Here is a 12,872-nt window from a genome sequence, read left to right on the forward strand (position 1 = left end):
CCTCCTCCTCGTCCAATCGGTCGTGTAAGAAAGAATGATTTATATCCCGGTATCCGGAACTCACCACAGAAATCGTCTTTAACATTGATCTCTGTTAGCACAAAAACATCAAACAGTGGTGACGTATTGTTTACAGTTATTACAAACTGGTCCCAATATTTACGAATACTTCGAATATTTACATGTAAGAGCCCAAGAGTACTATCACTAGCCGGTTCCGAGAAACGTTGAAATGAAGAAAAATCTGAACATTGACGAAACTGTACTTCCATTATTCGATGCGGTTGTTATCCACTGGTAGTTTTAAGCCGCTTAGCAACAAAAAGAGTTACACAATCAATTCCAGGTCGGCCAACCGGTGGATGCGAACCAGTGACGAGGTTCCTGACTTTTTTGCAAATAGCTTCCCATTTTTCACCCAAGTGAATTGGTACTGCTTGCTTCTTGCTTTCTCCCGTACCATCCAAAAGAGTTCCCTGTTCTTTCGCGTTAGGTTCTCGTTGAGGAAGAGTTTGGGCAACGAACCCTCTGCTGCCATAGTTCTCAGCTTACCTCGCGTGGCGAGCCATTGTTCTCTTAGCGACACTGAAGCCAATTTAACCAAGATAACTGGAGGGCCGTCGCGCCGCGATGGCAGACGATGCACCGCCAGTATGTCCCTTGGCTGAAAGTTTTCAAGGCCTAGCTTGCCAGCCAACTCGCCCACAACGGAGACTAAGTTTTCACTTGGGGCATGAGGGAGTCCATGTATCTCAAGGTTTGAGAGACGACTGTACTGGTCGCTATCGTTCAGCTCTTCTTTCAGATGCTCGATGGTCTGAGACTGCTCTGTTACCACGCTTCTTAGCAATGTCGTTTCCTCACGGAGCTCTGTTATCGCTGTTGAGTTGGTAGTGGCTGTAGACAGCAGAGAGTCGTACCGAGCCGACAGAAAGTCTACGGCCTTCTGAACCTCCGTTACTGCGGATTTCAGGCTCTCGACTACCGGCTTCAATGTCAGGAGTTGATTCATCTGCGTTGGCAAGTCGAGGAGGGTGTCAACATTGGCCTTCAGCAAGGTGAGACACTCCAGTTTAGCTTCCAGCGACCGAAGATGTTCCGTACCAGCAGGAGACGCGCATTGTGACGAGCTGGCTTCACTTCGAGACCCATTCCCGCTGTGTCGCTGTCGGCACACACGGCAGCGCCAGACCTCTCGTTTTCCAACAGCCATGGCATTGAATGTGTTTTCCGCAACACCGGAGCAAAGCTTCCCCAGATGATACGATGTTCTGCACTCGGCGCAGGACATGTGCCGACCATCGTTCACAATCTTCTCGTGGCATTGAGCGCACTTGAGTGGAGAAGACATAGCACACACGCAGAAGGGAAAGATGTGAAGTGCTGTACTCCCGTGTCACGTGCGTCGCCTTGATGTGTTGGGCAGGCTTGCGCGAGATGCTTTGCTCACCGTGGAGATCGTCGTGCCAGGCAAGCTCGCGCTCAACGGGCGTTCTAGGAGCCGGGCCGGGCGAAGACGCAAGGTCACTAATAATAATAATAATAATAGTAATAGTAGTAATAGTAGTAGTAATAGTAATAGTAATCTTTAATAACTAATTCTTAGAGGCAGGATCAAGTTCCAGGTCTTGTCAAAGCCTCAAGGGCTTGTGGGACTAGACCCAGCAGTTGCAGCAAGCTTATTGAAAATGTTCACATTGTCACGTACACACACTCACACACACACACACACGTACAAACACGAATCACACACCGATGACATGTTCTGCTCCAGGCGCAAGTTCACATTTCTGTCGGTCTTGAAAAAGTGCAGGAAAACACGTAGTCTCATCAGAAAATAAACGCACACATACGCAAATACAGTAGCCCGAGAATACAATGAAGACCACAGTCGTATCGGAAGCAGGAGCGAACTGCCAAGGCCAACTTATTTCCTCAAAAAAAAAAAAAAAAAAAAAAAGGACGCGCGCGTTTTTTTGCAGTATTGCTTTTCTTAAGGAAAAAAAGAAGCATTTTATACTTTCCAAAAAGAAAAGAATGAAAGATATTCGCAGTCACAGTTACTTTGAAAACTTACTTACAAGATTACTTTCATAAAAAAAAAAGTTTTTCATGTTTTTTTATATTTTCATTAAGAAAAAAAGAAAAAAAATCCTAGTGAGGTACAAAATATTTCTTACAATCACGTTTTTATTGATAGCTCAAAACGTGTAAACAAAAAAGTGAACTGAAAAGATTACCTTATAAAACTAAGGTAGAAAAAAAGAAGATGGATGGTCACTGTTTTCGCACATCCGAGAACATGCTTCTCAGACATTTTTTCAACATTTTGTTTGAGTTAATGGAAAGCAGAGATTCTGGAAGACCATTAAAAATTTTCGGGACATAAAATGTGCGCAGACTTTCACCATAGTGAGTTCTCACCCTAGGAGTGACGAAACGTGGAACAGATCTGAGTTCACGAGATGGAGTAGACGCGAGTTTGAAATCACTTTCCCAGAAATGCCGCCAAACGACAGTTTGAAGGAAAAGCGAGTAAAAAGACGGCAACTCAAGTGAAATGAAGAGGTTAGCATTGGATGAAAAGTCGCTGTTGTATGCGACACTTTTTAGAATCCCTTTTAAAACTCGGTCAATTCTTAAATGCCAGGATAGTGAACAATTGAAAAAGACAGTTATGCCGTACCTTAGTACGCTGTAAGCTAAGGCGTGCATTATGTTCCTTCTAACTGACAATGGTATAAAACCTTTAATGTGGTACATCATGCACGACACGCTCCTCAACCGTTGACATACGTAAGACATATGAGTGTCCCATGTAAGATCACAATCAAAGTGAATACCTAAGTACTTTACTGAACTAACATATTCGACAGGTCTACAATTACAACATGGACAATTGGAGCAGTGAAGAAATAGTGGAAAAGTCAAACTGACATTTTTTAAAGGATTACGGAAGCAGATCAGTTTTGTTTTCGAAGCATTTACACGTAGCTTGTTTGCCGAAAACCAGTCAATAATTTTGGTTGCGTCTGCCTGAAGCATTTCCATAGCACGCTGGTAAACTAGGTGCCGAGAAAACAAAAGAGTGTCGTCCGCATATTGAAAAATTGTTGAATTTGTCGTTGCCGCAGAAATGTCATTTACGTAGAGGTTGAATAGTAAAGGAGAAAGAATGGAGCCCTGGGGAACTCCAGAAGTAAGGAAAACTTGAGAGCTGCGGACATTGTCTACTGAAACAACCTGTGTACGATTTGAAAGAAAACTCTTGAGCAATGTATGAAATGGTCCCCGAAAGCCGATTCTATAGAGTTTGTCTAAGAGGATGTTGTGGTTCACGGTGTCAAACGCTTTGGCTACATCAACGAAGAGGGCACACACATACATGTTATCGTCGAAGGAAGAGTGCACAATATCTGAGAATTTCTCAAGGAGATTAGTTGTACTACGACCAGCAACAAACCCGTATTGACTTGGCAAGATTAAATTGTATTTGTCGAGAAAACCGGACATAACAGTAAAAATATGTTTTTCTAATATCTGTGAAATACAAGATAGTATTGAGATTGGCCTGTAGGATGACACTTGGTTTTGTGCGCCACCTTTGAAAAGAGGAACAACTATGGCTTGTTTTAAGTCATCAGGCACATTAGCAGTTTCTATAACATTATTTATAAGAACGAGGAGCACGCTTTTTAAGGAGTCATAATTCCGACACAAGTCTCTAACTGTAAGGCCGTCTACACCCGCCGACCTGAATCGCTTAAATCCAAACAGGTAGGACCGCAACTCAGCTTCTGAGAGAGAAGGAAGGAAAGCAGATTCATAGTGAAACGGAGTTCCGGGTGTCGAATCCACCGCGCTATCAATTGGCACAGTAATAGAGTTAGCGAAACAATTATTAAACGCGTTGACAGTAGTCGCCATATCAGTCCCAAAGTGTTTGCGTAATGTCTCAGTTACGTTCTTTTTTAGATAGCCACGAAGCTCATTGACGACCGTCCAAGTTTTCCTGGAGTCCGAACGAGCGTCCGATATTTTTTTAGCGAAATAGGTTCTCTTCGTTGACCGAATGAGGGCCTTGACTCGATTTCTTTGCATCTTAAATTCTAGTTCGAGATAGGCATTGTTGGGGGACCTCCGAAACTTCTTCCACAGTTTTTCTTTGTGACTTATAGCTTCAAGAATATCTGGGGTGAGCCAGGGCAGTGAGGGCTTGCGTTTTTTAACATATACAACGGTCTTCGATAACTCCCGGAAATTTCTAAGGATGTCTACAAGCATTGAGTACAGGTTCGTGCTGTTAACCGAGGATAGGAATTCATTCCAATCATATTCTTTAATTAGTCGATCAAAAGTGTTGAAGTCAACCCGCTCTAAACGACACGCACTTTCGAAATTATTACCTTTTCTGGAGGGAAAAACACATTTACATGCGACAAAATAATGATCTGCAAGATTTTGTAAAATAACAGCGGAGTGTATGGAAGCATCTGGAGCTCGTACGTTTACATGATCTAGGCAGGATGATACCATATTTTCATTTAATACTTCTTCGCGGGTCGCACTCTGAATGGTAGGTATGATTCCATGCTCGGCAAGTAGTGATAAATAATCACAAACACAATTTTTGGAAGTTTTCAGGGTGTCAATGTTGATATCTCCCACCAAATATAAATGTGCTTCATTAGACAATTCTCTCAAATTTTCCCTCAGCTCCTCTAAAAAGCCAGAGCAGTTGGACGAAGGAGGTCGGTAAAGAGCAAGCAAGCAAACCGCATAGTTAGAATTAGAAACCTTTAGCATCAAGCTCTCCGAGTGTTGAAATGTGACATCAGTTTGAGTTGTTGACCATGAGTTCTTTATAAATACGCCGATTCCTCCTCCTCTAGTAATTGGCCGTGTATAAAAGAAATTTTGAAATCCTAAAATATTAAACTGTGACAGATGATCAGCACTGACATTGATTTCTGTTAGCACAATTGCATCAATTTGGTCCCGCATTTGATCAACAACTGTCTTAAATTCATCCCAGTATTTTCGAATACTGCGAATGTTTATGTGTAAGACCATGAAAGAGTCGGTTGAAGAAGAAGAAAACGAGCTATTAAACGAGAGAAAATCGGCGTACTGTAAAAAACTAGCCATGTCGGTTATGTGATTAGGTCCAGGTCACTTCTCTGCTGAATCCGTACCGGAGAAGCGCCCTCATCGTTTTTGGCATAAATTCGAGCATTTTTGACCCACACAAATTTGTAACCGCGTTCTTTTCCAAGAGTACGTGCCTGCCAGAAAAGTTATCTGTTGGTCTGAGTTAAGCTGTCGTTGAAATACAGTCTTTCGGGTGGATTGTCACAAGAAAATTGCCTGAGCTTGCTGCGAGCTTGCATCCATTTGTCTTTAGTGGCTACAGATGTAAACTTGACCAAAATAGGAGGTTTTATAGATCGTTTGCCTGGTAGCCTGAAAACCGACACGACATCAGCTGGTTGATGTCCCGGAATTCCTAGCTTGTCAGCCAGCCCCGCTAAGATGGAAGGGAGAGCCTCGTCGGGTTTGACGGTCATTCCATGAATTTCCATAATATGTTGGCGACCGCGTTGGTAAGCGTCGTTCATCTCGGTTTGGAGGCTTTGGATAGTATGTGCCTGTTCGCAAACCGTGTCCTTTAGTGAAGCCACTTCCGTACGCAGCTCGCTCATGTCGGTCGCATGAGCAGACACCGTGGCGAGGAGGCTATCGTATTTCTTTCCTAGGAAGGAAATGGAAGTTTGAACCTCCTCCACAGTCACGTTCATGCGATCTATGGTAGGCTTGAGGAGCAAGAGCTCATTCACCTTTGCGGGAAGCTCGAGCAATAAATTTACGCTAGCCTTCAGAGAAAGTATTGAATCTAGCTTTTCGTTGATGGTCAGGATTTGCGCCGCGAGTGTCGTGGTTTCGCAGGACGAAATCGAGTCAGAGCTAGCATCGACCCCGTCTATATCAGCACGACTGTTCTTAGAACGGCAAACTTTGCACCTCCATTTTTCTTTTTTGTCGGGGCTCATGGCAGTAAACGTGGACTCAGCAATGCCGGAACACGTTTTCCCGAGATGATAGTTATGCTCGCAAACTGAGCATGTCATGAGTCGACCATCAGGCAAAATGCCTTTTTGGCAAGCGTCGCAAACAAGGGACATAATCGTCGAATTAAATGGCATTAAAATAAGTAGAAAAAATTTAAGTGCTGTAAGCACACCTAGGCAGGTTACACCAGCGAAACAGTATATCAAGAGCAGCTTGGCACGGTCACCGAGAAAATGGAACTCCTCAAAGCACTGATGGTCGGTTACCGGCAAGGCTCGTCCGTGGATGTTCGCTGATTGGCCCAGGGTAGATGTTGAGTCGCAGAAAGTCGCCGAACGTCACGGATGGGCATGGGCAACGACTGCTGACTGAATGGTCGATGTACGGTAATGGCGGTGATGAACGGGGCTGCAGTCGCGATCTTCGAAGCAGTAAATCGAAAGCCACGACTGGATGTCGATCCTTGAGCCGGTGAGATGAGGTCGCCTAACTCCCCGTTAAACCATTTAGGAGGCAAATTAAAGGTCATCGAATAAAGATTTTAAATTACATTTCTCAGAGCGATTAGAACGAATGCCCGGACATATTCACTTCTTCTTCTTCTATCATAATAATAATATAATAATAATAATAATAATAATCATCAATCAATCAATCAATCAATCAATCTTTATTATACAGTGCCCAGGAACAACCCTGAGGTCTTGGTGCTGGTACACCGGTGGATAAAAAAAAACAAAAAACACTATACACATCTCCGCAGAAAATAAGATACATTTTTAGCATAATACTAGGCAGTGCACAAGTAATTAGTACAATGAAATAAAAACGAGGCAGTAACAGTAGAGACGGAACACAAGACCGAAGTACAACAAGTGCACCACCAGAAAACACGACATGGAGATGACGACATTCAGACATAACAGAGCAATTCAACAATGCTCATCCTGCACGGGCAAGTTTTTAATAGAAAGGACAAACGTCCTGTAGCAAGGGTTGAAAATATCAAGTTTTTCAGAGTAATGATTCAAACGCTGAGCCATTCTCACAATTGGGTTTACCGGACTAAACGTTTTAGAAACATAAAAAGATGACAGAAGACGAGTAGGCACACGTGGGACCCTAAGGCACAGTTCAGATAACAGGCTCGGAGAATTGATGAGTCCATGCAGCGTTTTAAACAAAAATAGTAAGTCCGCGTTCTCCCGACGCCGGTGCAAGCTAAGCAAACCAACACGCTCTAACGCAGACTCATATGTTAAACAGTGAACATCCTCCTTTATGTAGCGATGTTTAAAGATAGAAACAAACTTTTTTTGCACACGCTCGATCTCCAAGGAGTGACTTTTTGAAATTCCATTCCAAACAACTGAGGCATATTCTAACTGTGACCTGGATAGCGAGCAGTATAATGTGATAAAAGCCGTCGGGTTTTTGAACTCCCTGGTTAAGCGAGAGGCAACACCCAACATTCGCAAAGACGAGTTAACCAGCCTACCAACGTGATCAGAGAAACGCAACCCAGAATCAACAATGACTCCGAGATCTTTCATTACACTTACTCGAGACAAAGTCTCTCCTTGAATATTATATGCAAAAGAGATATTGTGAGTCTTCCGAGAGAGCGTCATGACCTTGGTTTTGGACGGGTTCAAGAAAAGGTCATTTTCAGAGCACCATCGGTAGAAAGAACATGCATCTTCCTGGAGCTTAGCACAATCACGTTCAGTAACTATTTCTCGATAAATTTTTATATCATCAGCATATTGCAGGAATGAAGAATTTAAAACAGCAAAAGAGACGTCATTTACGAAAATTGTGAACAGAAGGGGTCCTAAAACAGATCCCTGAGGAACGCCAGAGCGAGTCCTGTACAACGAAGAGTTCATGTTGTTAACCCGGACATATGCCTCTCTCTCTGACAAGTAGCTTTTTAACCAGTCATGTACTGAGCCACATACTCCATAGGAGGAAAGTTTGGATAAAAGAATAATGTGATTGACTACGTCAAAAGCCTTGCTTAAGTCAAAGTAGACAACGTCTAACTGATCTCTGTTACATATTACACGAGATGCAGCAGACATAAAGCTAACAAGATTGGTAGTTGTTGATCTGCCGCTCATAAAACCATGCTGATTGGGAATTGCTAAGTTTCGAAATTTGAAAGACAGGAATTGATGAACTACCATTTCAAAGAGCTTAGAAAATGGAGAGAGAAGAGAAATAGGTCTATAGTTACAAATATCACCTTTTTTTCCCGACTTTAATACTGGAACAACAGCAGCGACTTTCCACGTTTCAGGAAAGGTTCCCAACCTTAACGAGTTGTTAAATATAGAGCACAGTACCGGCGTGAATATGTCGTGATACGTTTTGAGAATCGCAGAGGGAATGCCGTCGGGCCCTACTGACAATGTTGCTCTCATTTTCTTAATACAGGATCGTACGGACTCCTCATCAACATTAATGCAACTTAACAAGTCACCAAACCCATCTAAGTGAGGCAGCGCAGGTGCAGAACGCTGCGTACTATCCCTGTAGACGGACCTAAAATGCTCAGCAAATAACTCAGGAACGGACTTCAAATCGCTCTCGTGATTATCCAGGAAAATCTTCGACTCGATATGCCTCCCAGAACGAGAATTAATGTACCTCCAGAATTTCTTCGGATTATTGACAAGATCTGATTCCACTGAGCAACGATGAGCCTGGCGGTCGCGATCCAGGACCGTCTTGCATTCCTTTCTGCAGTTCTTGAATTCTACTTCCCACTTTAAAAGGCCACTTTTCTTAAACTTCCTGTGAAAGAAGTCCTTTCTTTTCAGTAGTGTTTTTAGCTCACTGGAAAACCAGTTAGGAAAGCGAGATTTAGTAACAGTCCTTAACGGAATAAAAGTATCCATGGCCTTCCGAACAGTTTGCGTGAAGAGCATGACCTGGTCATTCACATCAGGCGACTCCAAGATCAATGCCCAATCAAAACTCGTGAGGTAATGATGCATCCCGACATAGTCCCCTGCCGACAGATTACATGAGGTGTGCGGCGGGGAATCACCAGAATGAGCACGAACAGAGGAATTCTCGAAAGAAAGTACTATATCAAGTGCAGCATGATATGTATCCTGAGGAACTAATGGCAGTTCACCCCGTGCTACACGCACGCTGTCCATATTTGAGAAGCATAAATCTAGAGTATTAAATTGGTGATTCAGAACATTATTGTGTTGTTTGAGATTTAGGAAAGAAGAAAAGTTTAAGAGCTGGGTGCCTTTCTGCCTGCAGTAAAAGTTGTCCGTAAAAACATCAAGCTGCGGCCAGTTGACTCCAGGAGCATTAAAATCCCCCAAGATTAAGACTTCGCATCCCTGTAAGTCATTCACTGTATTCTCTATGCCAACAAGACAACTATAAAATTCATCTGGCGGTGTCTGGGGAGGGAGGTAAAATAAACCGATTAAAACGCGTACTCCCTTTGCAGCCTCAATCTCGACCCATACGCTCTCGGGAAATTTCTCTAAGTCTTCGCGTCTCCTAGAGCGGTAGCGCCTGTCGACTGCGACCAACACTCCACCTCCCGTTCTGCTCCGCGGGGTCGAATCACGATCGCGACGGTGCACCTCAAAACAAGGAGGGAAGTAATCGGAGGAGCCGATGCTAGAACACAACCATGTTTCAGTTAAACAGAATATAGAGCAATTTGATAAGGTAACATTAGAGAAAAAGCAATCGGCTTTTGTACGCAGGCCGCGAACGTTTTGGTAAAATAAATCAATGTGACTCATCCTTGGTCTATCCAACGTTCAAAGGGGAGGCGGCTGCCTCGGATGCGTGGAGCAGGTCTTCGCGAAGGGCGCCTCGAAAAGCCTTAAAGTGGCATGATTTGGGCCACACGGTAGGATCAGAAAGCCTTTCGAAGTCTTTTGCAGCCACAGACACGTGGAAGGAGGCGTAGGAGTCGTAGCGCGTCTTCAGTTTCCGGCACTCCACTTCCTCAACTCCGACGGAAGAGAGATGAGAACTGATGTCTCCGCAACTGGTGTCCGGGTTTAGCTTGGTGACGAACAGGGCTCTTCGTCGAGTTGATGGAGGGGCAACGATCAACTTGCAGGTTTCCGACGCCCCGATAAGCGCCGGGGTCCTAGCTTTTGGTCGTGCAGAGTTGATGCCACTGGGAGGGATGTCGTCTTTCGGCGGAGCATTATTCTGGCCATCCGAAGGGAGGGTTGCCGCCACAATTTTCGTAGGAGAAGCTTGGGGGAGAGAGCTGTGTAGAGCGGCAGCATAAGAGTCTTTTCCCAAAGACCCCCCCCGCAGCCCCATCCACGGGCTGCCGCCGGCGATCGGGCGCGTCCGGCTTTCGTCGCTGGCCGAGTGCGTCACGCAGACCCCGGACCTCCGTCCGTAGTAAGGCCATGGCACCCGCCTGTAGCTCGGCGTCGCGCTTTTGCTCGTGTCGGAGGCGTGCGTTTTCGTCCCTGAGGGCGGCGACCTCGTCAGTCAGGAACGAAATTCCCTCCATAGCATCGAGGAGCAGGCTCCGCAGGGACTCGACGCCGGCTCCAAGGTCAACGGGAGGAGAGGAGGCGGGTGGCCCCGCGGGAAGTTGTCGAGCCGGAGAGAGGGCCGGAAGGGTACGGGAAAAGTCCGCAGGGTCGCTGTCGTGATTGCCGACGACGCCATCGCTGTTAGGCCTCGCAGCACCGCCGACAGTCGCACAGCTCTCACAGAGAAAGGAGCTTACCCCAGACTGAAGAAAGGTGTCGACGTTGTCCGGCCAGCATACACACTTTGTGTGCGCACGAAGTTTGCAATCTGAACATCGAAGAAACTTTTGTCTTCCGTAGAAGACACGGGAGCAGATAGTGCATGCGTCCGTACTAGGCGGCATAAATAATAATAATAATAATAATAATAATAATAATAATAATAATCAATCAATCAATCAATCAATCAATCAATCAATCAATGTTTTTATTGAAGTGCCCAGGAACAACCTTGCGGTCTTAGTACAGGTGCACTCAGGAAACATGGAAATCAACACTACACACAACAAACAAACAGTAAACAATAAAACACTTAAAAAAGATCACATATGTCACATAAACTCGCTAGGCTATACCACCACGATAGCGAAAGGAAAGGAAAGCGAGAGTATAAAAATTGGTTCTGAAGAACTTAATCAGGTGCAAAAAAAAAAAAAGGAAGTCAAATTTAGGTGAGGAACTTCAGCGCTCTGATGAACTCCGGTGTGTTATTGTTAAATATATCAATAGAGTCTGTAAAAGAGGAATTGTAGGTGTGCCCAATTCTCGACACGGGGTCGTGAAGATTTGTTACGGGAGCATTGTAGAAGGATGCATTTTGCCTTGTAGTTTTTACGGGAATTTTCAAACGCACATTTGATATCAATGATGTGCAGTCAGTGATGCCATGAATAAGTTTGTACAGAAATAGGATGTCGGCATGTTCTCTCCTACGCCGCAGGGTGGGCAATGCCAAGCTATGTTGGACTGGGACTGCTGGATCATCGTTTGAGGTAGACGCATTGCGCGACGAGAAACGATGACTGTAGATACATAAGAACTTATTCTGAACACGTTCGATTCTAGCCGAGGTTGTCGCGCAGATTCCATTCCATACAACAGAGGCATACTCGACGTGTGGTCGACATAAAGCACTGTACAGTGCGACAAAAGTACTAGGGTTATTAAACTCTTTAGTAATGCGGCACGTGATACCAAGCGTACGTAAAGCTGAGCTCACAATATGGTCAACATGACTAGAAAAGCGTAATGTACCATCAAATACAACTCCAAGGTCTTTGATTTCATTCACACGTGTCAAAAGAACTGACTGAATGTCATAAGAGAATATAATATTATGTGTCTTTCGAGTGTAGGACATGACTCTAGTTTTCGAACTATTTAGTTTTAGGGCATTCTGATTGCACCAGTTTTCGAATGCATATACATCATTTTGTAGCAGAACACAGTCGCGTTCGTCCCGTACCTCTATAAACATCTTAATGTCATCTGCATATTGTAGAAAGGAAGAGTGACGGATCACAGCTGAAACATCATTCACAAAAACTGAAAACAGAAGGGGGCCAAGAACGGAACCTTGAGGTACGCCCGTCGTAGCCTGATAAGCAGCAGACGAATTACCATTCGAGCTGACAAAACACAGTCTATCACGCAAGTAACTTTTGAGCAATAAAAGTAACGACCTGTGGACATCAAGCCTTGACAGCTTTGCCAGCAACATGTCGTGATTTACAAGATCAAACGCTTTGCTTAGATCAAAGTAGATTACATCAAGTTGGCCTCTATTAGAGACGACATGAGCAGCAGTTGACATGAAACAAGTGAGGTTAGTCGTGGTTGAGCGACCCGCCATAAAACCATGTTGGCTAGGGATGAGAGAATGTTTGAGCTTAAACGACAATATTTTGTGTAAAGCTCTTTCGAAGAGTTTTGAAAATGTACAAAGAAGAGATATAGGCCTGTAGTTTGAGACGCTTGTTCTTGAACCGGACTTATGTACGGGTACAACAAGTGCTGTTTTCCACAGGACGGGAAACACTTCGGTTTTTACGCAGTTGTTAAAGATGTGTACCAAAATAGGGATAAATATTGCACTATAGGCCTTCAATAGGACAGACGGAATGCCGTCATGGCCAGAAGACAAAGACGGCTTCATCTTCTTTACACACTCGTGTAATAGCTCCTCATCAAAAAACGCAGTACAGGTTGAATTACTAGAGGCAGCTGGCGCGGCGTTAATGGGAGAGTTCGGTTGATGCC

At 44.3% G+C, this 12,872-nt stretch overlaps 1 protein-coding gene across 1 annotated transcript; it reads right to left on the minus strand.

Annotated features, from left to right (window-relative positions):
- Window positions 1-5,297: 5,297 nt before the first annotated feature.
- Window positions 5,298-6,050, minus strand: LOC115317631. Its single transcript, XM_029977286.2, has one exon. It carries the CDS (start codon window positions 6,048-6,050, stop codon window positions 5,298-5,300), a length of 753 nt encoding a protein of 250 aa, XP_029833146.2.
- Window positions 6,051-12,872: the final 6,822 nt, after the last annotated feature.

Source organism: Ixodes scapularis, unplaced genomic scaffold, assembly GCF_016920785.2.
Source record: "Ixodes scapularis isolate PalLabHiFi unplaced genomic scaffold, ASM1692078v2 PGA_scaffold1__304_contigs__length_218370807, whole genome shotgun sequence".
NCBI classification, from domain to species: domain Eukaryota; kingdom Metazoa; phylum Arthropoda; class Arachnida; order Ixodida; family Ixodidae; genus Ixodes; species Ixodes scapularis.

Bases quoted from the DNA above. Each gene is read 5' to 3' on its own strand.
- LOC115317631 (XM_029977286.2), bottom strand. From the start codon at position 6,050: ATGAGCCCCGACAAAAAAGAAAAATGGAGGTGCAAAGTTTGCCGTTCT.